The sequence below is a fragment of the Zalophus californianus genome, chromosome 3 (assembly GCF_009762305.2).
Source record: "Zalophus californianus isolate mZalCal1 chromosome 3, mZalCal1.pri.v2, whole genome shotgun sequence".
Taxonomy (NCBI): domain Eukaryota; kingdom Metazoa; phylum Chordata; class Mammalia; order Carnivora; family Otariidae; genus Zalophus; species Zalophus californianus.
In genome coordinates this window covers 66,305,691-66,322,880 of record NC_045597.1, presented here as the reverse complement: position 1 = coordinate 66,322,880, position 17,190 = coordinate 66,305,691, and the positions used below count along the sequence as shown (strand labels likewise).

Genomic DNA, 17,190 nt, shown 5'->3' with positions numbered 1-17,190 from the left:
AGGGGACACAATGTCTCTTCTTAGGAATTATTGTTCATGAAATCATAGTTTGGAAGGGGACCAGAAAGTCATCTAGTTTTTCACCTCTTGATAAAATAATTCCCTCTATGATTTACCCCTCAAATGAGATTCCTAGTCTGTGGTGAAGGGAGCTCACTACTCTTCCAGGTACCTGCTATACTTTATATTATTTTATTTTTTTAAAGATTTTTATTTATTTATTTGAGAGAGAGAGCCTGAGAGGGGGGAGGGTCAGAGGGAGAAGCAGACTCCCCACTGAGCAGGGAGCCCCATGCAGGACTCGATCCCGGGACTCCAGGATCATGACCTGAGCCGAAGGCAGTCGCTTAACCAACTGAGCCACCCAGACGCCCCTATACTTTATTTTAAACTCTATTATGTTAAGAAAGTATAAACACAATTGGGAATTTTATAAATTTGTAAACATTCCTTCCAGTTGTAACATTATTGCTTTGGACAATGGTTACATTTAGGTTATCATCGAAATAATAAAGAGAACTAACTAAAGCAAACTATAATTTTAAGGTTAAAATGAACCTACCAAAAATATTAGATTTAAAACTAGAATTTTGGACTTCTATAATAATTTTAATGTAAAATATTTTTTTCTAACTAAGCCAGTAGAATTGTCTATATTCCCGTATACCACCTTCTGAATGAAATAAAATATGGATTTTTGTTCTAGATTGAAGTTGGGTAATCAAGTATTTTATTATCATCACTATTTATTTTATTATATATTTATTTTATATATTTATTCAGTGGTTTTAAAATAACTGTGTACATGCCCACCTACATGTCTCTACATGATCATTCCCCCCACCTTACTATTAGATGACCTTGAGAAAAATGTCTTCAAATCCAGGAGACAGTTACTATGTCGAAAAAATGCATGTCAATTTTTTTTTCAATCAGTTGACCATTTGTCTGACAAATTCATCCTTAAGACAACTCTGAGAGGAAGCGTATTAATAATTTTCATATAAGCAGCCAAAACAGAATTTTTCATCAGATAGTCTTATTTTGTTGTATTGCCAGTATTTTATACTTTAGATGGCATGGGAATGCCATTCTGCAGTATCTCAACAAGTATCAATTAGCTGAAGCTAATTATATCCCAAGAAGGCCATACATAACCATCCTTATGAAAGTAACTGAAAGTAACCGTTACCCCTTACAGTCATTTCAATGTCAATGTATTACTTGTAAGTTTTCTGAAAGAAACTCACTGAACAACATAGGTGGTTTTTCCTGTTTATTACATAGTTATTCTAAGGTGGTAAGTGTCACAAAGTTAACTTTGAAGGGAATAACATGGTCCAGTGGGAAATACAAGCTGTAACATTTTACAATAAACCACAACACAAAGTGATGGAACTTTCAAAACTGGTTAGTTCAATGAAACATCTCATCATTTAGCTCTATAAAACTCTGCGGATGGCCTCAAATAATGGATTTTTAAAATATAGTGCTGTTTAAAACATTTTAACACCAAATGCTCTTTTTAAGAGAATATACATCCAAGCAACTCAAACTGTATGCAGAAAGCATGTCAACTTCTTTTTAAAAATTTCATCCAAATTTACAACATTCATAGTGTATTTTGAAGTAAAAATTCCTTAGAACAAACAACTCAACTCCTTGCTTGTTGATGAATATAAACTAAAAAGTACACATCGCAAGAAAATTAGCTTTCGTAAGTCTTTGCCTGTGACCTTTCAGATGCCTACTATCCTGGCTTCAAAACTTTTTTTGTGGCCATATATAATACAAACACCCATGTATTACATGCACCATTTATACTATCTTGGAATTTATCCATCATCCTTACTAAAATAAACCACATTTTAAGGACACTATATATCATGCACTCTTGAAAATTACAGCTAGGGCCTCAGATTTCCTACCTTTTCCACATGCGTTACAAGCACAAAATTACAAATATTTTTTAGCTGACAGTATAACAAACTGCATCAGGCAACTGGCATACTGAATTCAATATATCTCTAATTTTTACACTACATTCTTGTGGGATATTTCAAACAAATCTAGTTCTCACATGCATGATTAAAGATGCTAGCAAGGCTAATGCAAATATGTATAAATGGGCAAATGTATGCATATATAGTAAATTCATTCAATTAACATTTTCAAGCGTGTATATATACATACACACATATAGCAAGTATAGGAAGGTTACTACTGAAAATACGTCAACAGTTAGAATAGTGTTTTGAAAGAACATACAGAATTGCCTTACAGGTTATCTGGCCTTGTTACCAACTTACTTCAAATCAAACATAGTTTGGATTCTTTTATATTTATGTTTCAATACAACACTCATCTACTCACAACTCTATAAATCAATATTTCATTTTTTAGTGAATATTGACTGACAATCAACACATGTCACCAATACATACACGTTAGGGAAAACATCAGTGGTAGGATTCACCCATTTTGATAATTGAATGTCAAGACATAACAATATAAACATCAATTTTGTGCTTATATTTAATAATTAACACAATATTGGATTTGTTTGAATTTCACATTTTTTGTGTATCTGGATTCCATTTTGTTTGTTTGTTAAATAAATCAGTACATCTATTTGGAACCATTTTGCCTTACTAATTTCGCATACTGGTTTTGAACTTAAAAACGCCCCAACTAATACATCACATTTAACAATTTGTGACATGAAGGTTTTACATACAATTCCACAAGAGCCAGTAACTCATAAGGCTGTGTCACAAACACCATATTTTACTATTTATGGTCTATGAACATACACAGATACTTATATAAGCACACCCATATATACACACTGAGCCTTGAAAATTTACACAGACACCCACACGCCTGTATAGATATATGGCCACATATGAAAAATTTAGCAGTCCAATAGCTCAAACATATGGGATTATTTTTCAAGAATATTATTTTCTATTTTCATTAAGAAATGTAGCTTTCAGGCTTCATTGTTTTTAAACGGGGAATGAGAAAACAAAAACAAAAAGCGAACCCAATCATGTATGGATTTGCAGTGGATGCAACAAAATACCCCTGCTGCTTAATATAGGGAACACATACCATACATAAATGTTGGTTAAAAAATGTTTTTAGAAGATATTATTTAATTTTTTTAATATTTAGATGAGCCAATATAAGAACACAGGGATGTGTACAGATGGGTGGACCTGAAATGTCTTAAAAGACTTTGACGGTATAGAAACATTGTGGATTCCCCCCCACCCCCGGCCTTGACGGATCAAGCAAGACAAAGAAGAAATAAACCACGCGGCTTTCAGAACCAGTCTTCTGAGTGCACACCAAACTTCACATTTGATGTACTATTGGTTTGCATTTGCTAAAATGCTGAAAGCAGGGAAATACTTATCCTAGCTTTTTCTATGATGTCTAAGGAAGAAAAAGTGAGTGCAAATGAAGAAGTATCAAACTTTTAACTAGAGCACAATGTCTTCATAGCACATTTAAGGTTTACCATAAGGACAAAAATGCATGGCTTTTGCTGGAGCTCTTTCCTGCTCCATAGAACAATTTTAAAGTTCAGTGCCTAATTTTTTAAAAAGAATTCTGTATGTAAGTAAATCTTAAGTGCCTATAAATCATCAATTTGATTCCACCAATGAACCGAAAACTTCTGGTTGTTCCTAAGAGTTTTTATTATTATTATTATTTTAATTTCTGCTTTAGTATAATGGAATTACTCTCTGCATAGAAAGAGATCTCAAAGTCTATAAATGGTGTGTTGTTTCAATCTCCGAGGGACTTCAGTTTCAAAAAGTAAATGATATATATTGCCTCTGAACAGTCCTTTAATAAAAGTCATATGTTCAAAAGATTAAATGCTGTGGAACAGCATTTCCTTTGGAACTGCCTAAATGGAAAGTTGGCCATGATATCTATCGGCAATTAGTACAAGCACAGTTTCTTTTTGCCATGTCTAAACAAAGCCATGGGCTTCATATCAGTTGGCAGTATCTGCCACTTATCCAGAACAAATAGCACTTATTGGACCTTCCTAAGCAGTACTTGTCCCTAAGACTGACAGTGCAGGGAAGTTAAAATTTTTGGAATTTATTTTTGTTCTGGACCATCTGACCCCACCAGATTTAAGTTAACTGTTCCACTGCTTTCTTTGCATTTTTGACAGTTCAGTCAAATACATACTAATCCTTTATGGACTCAACTGTATTAAGTAATGCACTTTACAAAGACATAACTAGAACAGACAGCAGCATAGGCAACCCCACAGATGTTTACTGTTTCAGCTAAAACAAAGCAGCCTTTTGATCTCAGCAGGAGTCTCTGTTCATTTCTATTGGAAACAGTTTTAAAACCTGAAGTCTGGAACAGGTATTATTATGAACTGTTCTTTCAAGATGGAATGATTCAGTTTGCGGTTCGAATAACCTGCCAGAGAAGTGTCTTTCTCTCCAACAGACAGGATAATGAGGCACTAATTATTATAAGGCTAAGTTTTCAGATCCTGTTAGATTGCCTGGACTCTTTTCTTTCTTACTTTTTTTTTTCTTCTTTTGGTTGAAATGTTTTATTCACTTGGAAAGTGAGATGGTAACATATGTAACTATAAACCAGATGGTAAAATTTGATAGTTGAGCAATTTATCAAGGAGATAAATTGATACCATTTAAAACAGTATATGACAACTGAGTCTCTCCATCTTGAATCAAACATTTTGTTCTTAAATTCAGTTTTCAAGTAAAATTTGAAAAAAAAAAACCTCAAGGAAAGGCCTCCAAATGGCATCATACATTTTTAATTTATCACCTACTGAGATATGTCAAGCCTGTAGAATATCAAAACCATGCTTCACAAGTCTTAAATTGTTAGTGTTTGAACTAGTAAAACTAAATGATCACTAGGGTATGGCTACATACAATAGACCATACACATTAAATTAATTTTTAACATTCAGATTTTAAAATAATTATTTTATGTTTAAGCAAAGCTGACTATGACTTTTAAAACAGAAGACGAGAAGAGCAGAATTAGTAGGTTAATGTTAAACAGTGGGTTATAATGATAGACTTACTTGGTTTAACACAAAAGGAGTTTTGCATACAAAAATTTCCAAAACATCAGGACTTCTTTGAGTGGAGATTTGGATATTGAGGGCCTGATTTACATAGCACCATTTAAGAGAATTTTGCTTTTAAACTGATTCTTCTCAGAAGAAATCCAGACACGATTTTTTTAGGTCTGTGTATTAAAAAAAAAAAAAAAAAAAAAAGGTTTTCTAGTTCCAGCCTTTTCACATTTGAAAAATGTGGTTGTAGGGAGGAATTATGTAATTTATAGCAATACCACTGAACAAGTTCTTCACATTGGTATGTCGTTTAAGCTATATTTATGCCGCTTCCAATGAAAAGGTAAGCTTAAGAAAATTTACTTGATGAAAAAAAACAAGGAAAGTTCCCAACACCTAATGTTAGAGTCTTTATGAGATGTGTCCTTGACATGAGTGTTTTTCCTCAGATATATTAGCCCACAAAATGGTAAGTAGCTTTGTCTACTGTCCAGGAAGAAAAAAAAAATCGACTTGAGTATTTTTATTGTTTTGCAATAGAAGTAGCTTTAAAAAATCAGCAATCCAAATTTTCAAAAGAATATAACTTTTAGGAAAAAAATATGTCTGCTGGTGCCATTTTAATTCGCTTGACCAAAAGGACAGAAAAATTGTATCTATTTGTCTACTTATGGTTAAATGAAAACCCCATCTGCAGAAATTATGACCCTATATTGCTATATCTTTAGCTTGTTCTTATACTCAACCCTGGGTCCATATATGAAATTCATCTAAAGCCAGGCCTTGCAAAAAAAAAAAAAAAACCTCAGCAATCAAGTCCCCCAATCAAATCAATGTAGGAAACATACATATAAAAAAATCTTCAAGGATTAGCATCATGAATATAAAATGCCTGTATATCTACTTTTATATGATTTGAGTTCATAATTGCAAGGTATGCAAAACTCTTTTGTGTATTTTGCTGTTAGACTTTTCTTAGGAAATGTGAAACACCTTCACCCAATCACAAACCATATACATTGTTCCATTGTCTCTTTTACACTGAGTCTCCTACTGAATCCAAATCATCCGAAGAGATGGGGCGATACAGGTCCTGTAAGATGAAGGGCGGTACAGATTTGTTTACTCGGCTTTCTTGGGTGCCCTGTGGCTCTCTTAGGAATGGAGCAACAGTGAATGAGCATCCTTGGTTTCTAATGTCATCAGACCCTTTAGAGTCTCCAAATTTGGGTCAGAGGAAAGGTAATAACTGAGAAACCATTTAAACAGACATAAATGGTGCTCATTTTGCCTTATTGGCTTGAACTGCTTCCGAGCTATTGCCTTCTGTGCCCTATTGAGTTTTATAACCCCTGAGAGCTGTCCATGCCAACTCCACTACTACGTGTCTAGGCAATTCTTCCTTGAACTTTTCCTTCCTTGAACATTTCCTTCCTTCCTTGAAGAGGAACATGCTTACCTCACAAAATAATGTGTCAGGAAGCCCAGAGGGCATCCAGCAAATTCTGGTCACAGGGCAGTAACCCAACCCAAGTGTTGCGTTTGCATAGCACATTAACCTGATAAAAACTGCCTCTTCAAAATTTTATATTTGGAAGACAGAAAATAGGCAAGCTGACCTCCCTTTCCCTTCCCAATGTTCTTCCGGTTCTCCCACCACTCACCAATAACCTCCTTTTTTTCCTCCCTCCACCCCTTTCTGCTAGGAGATCTCTCAGTTGGTAGCCAGGCAACCAGCTCAGATCTGCAGACGGTCTAGAATCCTGGCTTCTTTTCTATTTTGTACCACCTACTCCTCACATCATCTGATTGATAGATAATCTACACAAGTCAGCCATGTGGGAGTATAATGGGGAGCTTCATTCAACCTACACACCACAACACATTTCTTCCTGATGTATTAAGAAATAAGACCTCAAAAAGTTCATGGATGAAAAAGATCCTCTAAGATCTGCTTCTGTGACCAGTTAAATGCTTCTAGACAGCAATTTAAATAACAGTGTTTTGGAAAAATAGGGAGGTTGTTTGGTACATTGCCACCAATGCTTTTATGAAGAAAAATATCTGGCCTGCAGACTCTTACTGTATATGACTATTCTAAAATACCAAAAGCTGTAACATAAAAATATGATTTTGAAGGAAGGAAAAAGGCTAATTAAATCATCATAATTAACATAAATAAAAATATAGATTTTCTTAATTGTGAAGAAAGTGGTCAAATGTCTTGCTATTCCTTTAAAAATTAAAAAAAAATGTTCTTATTTTTTAAAACGAGGTAGGCAGTGTAAATGTGTGTGTGTGTGTGTTGGGGGGCACAGCCAACTCATTTTCCTGGCCACGTTGCTAGGCAACACAGAAGGAAAAATAGAACTAGCTACTGTTTTCCAATTTGCAATAAAAAGAGTTAATTTATTCTTTGAAGTCTCTTCTTTTAGCACTTGCCATCTTTCACTTATTTCAGTATTTCCTGCATAGAAGTATATCCAACCATTTGAGAAGAACATTAACCAAATTTGAAACAGGATCAGTTTTTAGGGATATTCTGGGCCCATTTTAACTGGGAGGGGTTATTTGATGCAGTTGCCTCCACACCAAGATGAAAGCTTCTCTCGCTAAAGCAGCTGGGAATGTCTCTGTGCATTGACATGGTACATGGATGGAGGATGTTCATTTATGGCCTAAATTTAAAAGCCTGGAAACTGAACCATCTCTGAGTTATCCAGTGCTCTGTTTACAACATGTGCTTAATAAATGTTTTCAGATGACGATAAACCCTTTGTCTCCCTGAAACAAATGGGATTATTTTTCCCTCTCAAGTAGATGCTTGCATTGGTAGTTTAGATGACACAGTGAAGAATCTACAAGAGAACCACCCCTTATAATCATTTCCCAAGTGCTGGCAATGTTAATTATAGAAGCCATTGGCCACACAGCTGCTAGTCACTGGATAGAAATTTTCTGCCTCATTTGGACAAAATCATAGTGATGCCAAGAGTACAGAGGGCAGAAGAAGCAAACTCTAGCCTCATTCTGCCAACACAAGGACAGTTGGGCAAAGCACTTTATATCCCCACAATGGAGGTCTCCACAATAAGCAAGCAGGGAGAGAAGCTCAAATCTATGGCAGGGACTCAGTCACCATAATTTAGTCTCAGCAACTAAGCATGAGCTTAATCCTGAATCTGAGTTTAATTTGCTCAAAGGATGGACAGGGATTACTATGCCAGATGTACTAAAGTATATACGTCAAAAGAGAGAATATTCTCGGAAAGAGCACTATCTGTGCTATATATGGCTGCCCCCATAGAAGGGGGCCTTGCTGGGTGGCATTTACTAGAAAAGAATCACCCTCCTCCCCCTTCCACCACTCAAGGATAGACGCTTAGGGGACTCCATAAATTCAGCCAATTCTTCTTTTAGTAGTTCACTAATGATTCCTGTACTTTAAAATGCCAAATTAGACGGTGGCCAACAAGAAACCCATAATGAAAACATTCAGATGGAATAGGACTATTGGGTTTTCTATCTGCAAAGAGTTTTTTCCAACTGAGACTCAGAGAGGATAACAGACTTATCGAAGATAACCCAGCCATTTAGCGGAGGAGCCGGTGCCAAAGCTCAGGCCTCATCAAATAATCTAAACACGCTACACGTGGTGCCAGGAGGCTCTGTGGAGAAAGACAGCCAACCTGACACTGGTGGGCCAGGCGCCAAAGGGAACGGGGTCCGACGGAGTCCCCTGCCCCCCGCTTTTGGACAGCGGCACGTGGACGCAACCTTGCAGGGGGCTTGATGGGAAGAGCTTCCATCTTGGATGCAGTTTAAAGTTATGGAACTTAGAAGTTTCATTTTAAAGCACATAATAAAAGAAAACAAACTAAGAATCCAGTCTCTGAGTTCAGAAGCCTCCAAGGAGCCCTTCCTTATTAAGATGTTCGGTGAGCACCATCATAAAGCCTCCCAGGAGCACATACTCCTCTCCACCACGCTTGTGAAATCCGGACACTGAAAGGCCCTCCCTTCCCTCTTCTGCACCTTCCTCTCCTCCCCTTCCCACCCCTTTTATTACTGCCATGGTATTACTGGGAAAGACAGGGAGTACAGGCTGGGAGGGGATAAGAACAGGAGTTCTTTCCCATCCCTAGACATGGAGAAACTAACACTGTTTACAGTAACTTTCTGACTTTGGTCTCCAAGCTCAGTCAACTTCTCTAGTATTACACAAGAAGCTAAAAAACAAACAAAAAAACACAAAGCAAGTAGTGATGAAAGAGAAGGTGCTCGATGTGGGCTTCACTCACAAAAATACACGTCATCTGTACCCATCCCCTGTGCCATGGACCCTAAGCTGCTCCGGACCACCATTCTGTGCCAGAAAGCAATTCCCCACCATAACCCCCTTCTCCGAAGTGGCACTTTTTTTCCTTTTCCTTCTTAAGGAAGGCTGATGGTCAGCGATGAGGTCTAATGTAACTCATCGCAACTAAGCTTGCAAACTAGTGCCAATAAAGTCTTTGCCCATTTAGGACTAAAAGAGGTGGGGTATTTAAAAGTGAGGCAGCAACTGTTGATTCTTCTCAGAGTTAAGCTATGGACACATTCAGAGAAAATAAAAACCCCGAGCTCTGGCTAAGAGAAACCAGTCACCATAAGTGACCGCCACGGGTCACCGCCCGCCCTCACCTGGTTATTACTTAGAGACAAGCAGTGCTCCTGGGAGCTGGTACCTGTGTCATTCTGCACGGAAGCTCAGGCAGGTCTTAAACAAGGAGCTTGCTTAGTTCCTTACCCTCTGCTTCCGCAGGCTTCCTGGGCTGGTGGGTGATGGGCTTGGCGACTTGCCCGAGCGTGGAGTAGACAGCTGACTACCAGGGGTTCCATTAACTGGAAGCAAAGAATCACACAGAGGAAAAAATGGCTTGTTAAAAAAATTTTCATGACAAATCGTCTTCTCCAAGAAACAAGCAATTATAGAGGGATGTTCGCTAAAATTCCAGACACCTTTCTATCTGTAGTCTTGCAAAACAGCTTCGGGGAATAACCTTCTTCAGAAATTCACAGTTTTGCTAATCTGTGCTACATATAGCATCAGGCAACACAAAAATGCTTTAAAATGTACTTTGGACAACTTTCCTGATGAATTTATTAACAGTGCCTTTAACTGTGCCGATAGATTTTAGCCATGTGGTTAAGGTCCTGAGACATTTTCAATGGGATTCGTCCTTAATTCTGTAGTTTAGCTTCCCAGCACCACCCAGTAGGAGTAAATATTAGCACAATTCACAAGTGATTTTCCCAGTGCCTTGTTAAAAAAGACCTCCATCTTTTTACAGTTAAGAACTCACTTCTAGAAGCTCCTGTATCCACTTGTGCCCTATGTATCCCTCTGGCCTAACTCTGAAGGACCTGCCTTCAACAGGACAAACTAATTGGCACAGACACTCAGGAACTCCTTACAGTCTGTCTTCATTGCTACTGAAAAGAAAAGCTGCTTTCTGATAGGTTTAAATCACTGGAATTCTCCCGGACACTCAAGACTTTTATACAGCATGATCGCTAAATGCAATCAAAGCCACAGAACTCAAGTACAAGCAATTCTTTTCTCTGAGTCACATCACCTCTAGGAACTGATAACACACTCTAGAGACGTGACTTTATAAAGATATATAAGGTTGCCACTCTATCAGCCATAAACAGGACAACATTTTCACATGTTTCATATCCACAGTCAATGAAGGAGAATTAGCCACAAGATACACACACATTCTTGAGGGCGCACGAGAAACATTTTCCATGAAGGAGAGCAATAATGCATTGAACTTACCTTCTATGAGTTCTAACATGGACACAGTCTTAGTGTTTAACCTGGCAAGAGCAAGAGGCGAAGTCCCCTCTCAGCACTAAGCCGAGCACCCGCGGAACTGGGAAGCAGTTGGATTAGTTAAGGCTAAGGCTGCTCCCAGAGCAGGCTGAATGAGATGCAGGATTCATCAGCAGATGCCTTTTCTGCGTAAGGCTGACGTCTTCCAAGCAGCAGTGGGAGGTGCGGGTTCTGTCTTAGGCTACATCAAAGGTGTCAATTAAGCCTCATGCCAAAGCAGAGGCACGGCAGCCCCCACCCCCGACACCACTGACTCCCGGAAGCCCGAGCCCTCTCCTACTTTGCTCTGAATCATAATGAAGTGCCTGGGGGGCAAGAGGCCCAATGACTCATCCGAGTATCAAAATGACAATAATTTCTAAAACCTGGTGACTACCTGGGTAACAAGTACACCCTCACAAAATTTAGTGGCCTGGTACAATGTTGATTGGGTTTTCGCAAACAACGTTGGCACAAAAACTTAGGAGTGCCCAAGAGAGTGGGAAGCTCCTTGTTTTGTCATCTTCTCTAAAGACCTTTTAAAAAATGTCACATAACCCATGCTGCACTCATGTGTCGTTTTGCCTTTGAAATGTATTTAGCGACGCCTTCGAAACAACAACAAACAACAGTGGGGGGGGGGCGCAGATTAAAGTAGGAAGCGCTGAGAAGGCTTTAATTTGCTTGCATTCTATAGTCCTGTCTTTGTTGAAAGAACAGGATACTCAAGGCCTTTTCATACTGGACTTCCTCCTGCCTTTGGCCTCTATTGGGGGTAGGCTCTGACACAGGCAAGAACTGAGGAACTGTGGGCAGAGGCAGAATCTACAACTAACAAGGCAAGAGATCCCTCCAAGAAAGACAGGTTTTATGAAAATCACATTTTCTTTGTCTACTTCTCCACTTTACACATACAGGCTACCCAGACTGGGGAAAAAAAGAGTAAATGGGAAGCAAGCAGAGTATTAACATTTTTTACTTTTGATTCACTAAATTTATAAAGCTATCGGAAAACGAAGAAAAAAAGAGAAAGTGGACTCCAGGATGACAGCCTTAGCCTTTTCCAAAAGCAAAACAAAACTACAACATGTTTGCATTTGGTAAGTACCCGTTCTGTGTGCATCTCAGTTTATCAAAGACTTATTTTCTATGCACCAGTTAATGCACTGAGTTAAACCTTTTACAAGTACACTTATAAGCATATATGTATACATTAGCTCATTTAACACAATTACTATGAGGCAGGCAGTATTCTTTTACAGAAGAGGAAACTGAGGCATAAAATGATAAGCAACTTGACCAGCAAAGATGGGGACAGAGCCCCAAACCTAACCAAGACAACCCAGAATCTGCACTCTTCACCACCACATTCCCTAGGGTGTTAGCCTGCTAGCCTGCAGGGAAATCAGATAACTAAGCTAGTAATCACAATAAAGTATTTTGAGGAGGGAGGTTTTTGGTGTTGCCTCTGAAATCCTAACATACTATGGGGTCAAAGTCACCCTACACCCTATAGAGAGGGTAAGGAAACCCAACCTAAGTATTAGGATTTTGCAGGTGAAAAGTAGGTAGGGCGCAATGAAGGAAAGTGTTCTAAAGGCCCCCGGGGGGGGGGGGGGCGCGGAGGGGGGCACCTATTTTGTGGCTGGGCCTGGAGGAGGGAGCAATGTGGTGCATTGAAAAGACCTAAAGAAATTGGCCAGGCAGGTAAATGCAGCTGGAGGGAAATAACCTTACAAATGAAGGTGGAGGAGTTGGTAGGGATCCCGTAATGCAGGGCTTTAAAATTCATGTTAAGGAGTTTGATTTTCATCCAAAGGGCAATGACACACTCTTGAATGATTTTAAGCAGGAGCCAGGCAATCAGATTTGTATTTTTAAAAGCGCTCAGATCTCTTGCCTGTCAAGAATGGATTAGGGGAGCATAATAACGGGCTCGGGGATATCCCTAAGGAGAATGTCTAGGCAGGAGGGAGTACGGCACGTTTAAGTGTCCTATGCTCAGAGGGATGGTGTGGCTGGGTTGATGGTGGTGCCGTGGGGGTAGAGGTAAATGGAGACATTCAGGAGAGATTTCAGAGATTCAAAACTATAGGACATGGTAACTGATTGGTTGAAGAAGATTGAGGCAAGAAGAGAGGGAGTAAATTTGGAAGGACACAGAGAATCTGGACATGTCAGACTGAAAAAACTTAGGTGACATCAATTGTGCAGTGTAGGTTGGATTGAACTTTTCCTGTTTTCGATGAAGTAACTTGCCCAAGATGAGCAGCTGGAAAGATCTCATTTATGTCTGCTCAAAGAACTGCACACTTTTCCCATGAGTGGCCTGTCCTGACATGTCAGGATGTGTCTAGAACCTTTGTCCCCCATCTTTGGGGCTAAGGGCTTCTGGGTTTCCTTCTCTATTACTGGGGCGCCTCCTTCATCTAAGCCCTTGGACTCAGGGCTTCTCCTTCTGTTGCTGTCTCTCCAGAGAGATGAAGCTCAAGTGCCAAACAAGCCATTCACAATCAAACAGTTTTGGAACACAACTTGCTTCAAAGTCGGAAACGGCCTGTATTCTTAGGGTCAGAGTTTCTATTCAGACTCTTCCTCTTGGCCACCTAAAAAGCATTAGCAACCTCTTAAAATGGTTCTTGACATCCAGACAATACCACACACCTTATTGTTGAATCACTGCTGGAATACATAATTTTATTTCATCAGTAAGGCTGCTACAAGTTTTGAGTTCAGTTGTTTTTTTTTCTCCTGTGCTACCCAAAGTCTCTGGATGCCAACAGAGATGGCTTTGTCACCTATTTAGTAGAACTTATTAAAATTCCAGTAACCAATGGCATTACTTTACAGAGTAAAGTATTCCTGTATTAAAGGAGTCTCTATTTCGAAGGGGAAAAATTCAACTCGGTATGGTTGTTTTTAAGTGGCCAAGCAGGTCTAAGGATTCATTATTTCAATCTGACAGTCACTCCATCTGAATTCCTAAGTACTCAGAAGGTCCCCTGCCTTGTACCATCAGGGTTCCCTTTATTCAGAACTATCTGGGTTCATTTTCCTTTAATCCTCTATCCCTGGGTCTTCCTGAATGAGAAGGGCTAAACTCTAGGCTGGGTTATTCACAGATCCCATGATGATCAATCACATAACTGGCCACCAAAGAGCTCTGTGGAGCTGACTTTACCAGCCCTAGTTTGTGCCCTGCCTTTTGTCCAACTGGGCCATCAACCTGAGCCCATCAGGGATACAACACCATGAATTGGTCAAAGGACGTTACTCCTCACGAAGCATCCAGCCTCACCCTTTCCTTTATCATTTCAGATAGATAACCCTACTCTACAGGGCCCTATAATCAGTCAGTCAGCACACACAGTGTGCACCACACACTTACTATGTGTCGGACTCTGTCTATTGGGCCCTGTCTCCCAAAACTTACAAGTGAATATGAAAGTTACTAAAAAAAAACTCTAGAATTCGGAAATACGTGGCTTATTTTTACTAATTCATTGCTCCTTTTAAATGACTATACGCATGTGTATATTAATTTGGAATGCTTTTGGGAACTTACAGGGTTTCTTCTCTTTACAGTTTCATTCTTAGAGGTCTCAGACCACATGTGGAAGCTAAATGTGTAGATGTCTCAAACTGGTCCTGAAATCAGAGCAATCTCCAAGTAAGATTATCTAATCACAAGGTAACTTTTAATTTTTTTAAATTTAATTTCATTTTTATTTTTTTTAAAGATTTTATTTATTTCTCAGAGAAAAAGAGGGGGAGAGGGAGAAGCAGGCTCCCCACCGAGCAAGGAGCCAAATGTGGGACTCGATCCCAGGACCCTGGGGTCATGACCTGAGCAGAAGGCAGATGCTTAATGGCTGAGCCCCCCAGGCGCCCCCAAGGTAACTTTTTAGACATGAACATCTACCTTGTCCTTTCCCTATCTCCTTTCTGTATGTAAGGTGGCTCGTGTATTTATGCTGCTGTGCTTGCAGGGATGAGAGGAGAACATGTTTGCACACATATGGGGTCTGGCTGTGGATTTAGGGGGCAGTGATTCAGGTGTGTTGTTTAGGAGACCCGACCACTCACCTTAGACTTTCTCTCACTCCCTGATCATGGAGGAGGCTATAGATACTCTAAAATCTCTTTTCCCAGAACTTGTCCATCGCTTGACACATTATTGAGAAGAAGAAGAAGAAGAAACAAAAAGCAGATGGAGTCAAATGAGGCCAAGAGAAAACAGAAAAATATCTCATGGGGTGGGGGGTCGGAGGACTCTTGGGGAAAGATGCTTTTTCCTAATTCTATCTTCACAGAGGCTCAACTCATAGGTGAGGCAGATCTCTGAATTTCTCTGTTTATCTACATTTCCTTTTTTTTTAAGATTTATTTATTTATTTGGGGGGGAGGGGCAGAGGGAGAGGGCGAGAGAGAGTCTTAAGCAGATTCTGCATTGAGCACAACCTGATGTGAGGCTCGATCTCATGACCCAAGATCACAACCTGAGCTGACACCAAGAATTGGTCACTTAACCAACTGCCCCACCCAGGCACCCCTACATTTCCTTCTTAAACTAAGATAATGGGTCCAATTCAAAGGGACTATCTACTGAGAATAATGGGAACGGGGGAGTCCACAGAAACTGTGGGGATGCAGGAAGTGACCTGGCTCTATAAATTATTTTATTATTTTTATTCAGAAATAAAGAGAGAGAGAGTGAGCACAAGCAGAGGGAGAAGCAGGCTCCCCACTGAGCAAGGAGCCTGATGCGGGACTTGATCCCAGGACCTGAGGATCATGACCTGAGCCGAAGGCAGCTGCTTAACCGGCTGAGCCACCCAGGTGTCCCTATGAATTAATTTTTCTAATAAATATTTACAAAAAGGCCCTTGAACACCAGGAAACCTAGGCAACTTGAATAGATCCTAGTATTTCTCAATTCAATCATCTGGTCAATTTACCCAGTACTTAACTGTGAACTTGGAAACACTATAGAATGTGTAAAGAACTCTTGCTCTCAGAAACCTTACAATCTAGGAGGGTGATATGATATGTCACCTATAGACCAGGAGCCAAATCAATTGTTACAGGATTGTAGGGGTGGAGAAGACCCTAAACAGTGAGGTGATCGGGATGTTTCACAGAGGTCATCTGGGCCAACTGGGAGTGTGTCTTTTTGACAGCTGAAAGGGCAAAAGAAGGCTCCTCAGACTCCGAAAGGTGCCAAGTGCAACAGCCCAAGGGGTATCTGGTAGCAGTGTAAATTAGTTCACAGGATGAAGCATAAGTCCAGAGGACAAGTGGGAGCTAGCGCTGGAAAGGAAGACTGTGGCCAAATCAAGATAATTCTTCCTACGAGAATAAGGAGGTAGGACTTTTTTTTGGCATGGCAACAAGTCATGGCAACAAGTCTGACATCAGCATGCAAAGCAGATGTAAGGGGCCGAGGACTAAAGCAGGGAGGAGGCCCCCTAGCAAGCAGTTTCTGTAGCTTATGGGAAATCAGAGCCTTAGAACAGCACTGCAAAGTGGGAGTGGGGAAGACTAGTGATAAACTGAATGTAGAAGGGGAGGGGGGAAAGGAGTCAAAGATGATTTCAGGGGAGAAGGGGGAAAAATTTAATTCAACAATAAAATGGGGTCACCTGGAGACCTTTGATTAAACATTATGAAAATGTGGGGCGCCTGGGTGGCTCAGTAGGTTGAGAGTCTGGCTTGTGTTGTTGGCTCAGGTCATGATCTCAGGGTCATGGGATGGAGCCCTGCATCAGGCTCTGAGCTCAGCGGGAGTCTGCTTCCCTCTCTCTCTCTCTCTCTCTCCCTCTGCCTCTCCCCCTGCGCATGCTCTCTCTCTCTCTAAAATAAATAAATGAATCTTTAAAATAATATAAATTAAAATTATGAAAATTATGTGTCAGCTGGGATCCCACAAAATAACCAGGCTCTGGTTATTTTGACGGAACTGGGTGTGTAAGGGCACCACCTTTGATCATGGTGGATGAGGGTCCTGGGACCGAAGGCTCTCAGCAACTCTGGTTCCCATGTGGGTGCTTTGCCCCCCACCCTACTGGGTATTGCAGGACGGCCTGCCCTTAGACTTGAACCTGGGAGTCAGCCCTGGGGCAGTTCTACAGTGACCCCTCCCCCCAAGGGACAACGTGCCCAGGGGATGCTCTACTGCTATCTGGGCTTGCCCACTAAAATGCATCTTTCAAAGGTCACCAGTGGTGTCCTCACT

General features: G+C 40.1%; 1 protein-coding gene across 6 annotated transcripts in view; it reads right to left on the bottom strand.

Annotated features, from left to right (window-relative positions):
• The window catches only part of DCLK1 (doublecortin like kinase 1), a 340,291-nt gene that overhangs the window by 70,761 nt on the left and 252,340 nt on the right, over window positions 1-17,190 (bottom strand). For 2 of the 6 annotated variants that reach the window (XM_027589467.2, XM_027589468.2), the window contains exon 6: window positions 9,885-9,979. In XM_027589467.2, coding sequence (XP_027445268.1) covers window positions 9,885-9,979 — 95 coding nt within the window. Of the gene's footprint in view, window positions 1-1,267; window positions 6,189-9,884; window positions 9,980-10,919; window positions 11,147-17,190 lie in introns of those variants that run through there. The other 4 variants (XM_027589472.2, XM_027589470.2, XM_027589469.2 and 1 more) reach the window with 4 other exon arrangements.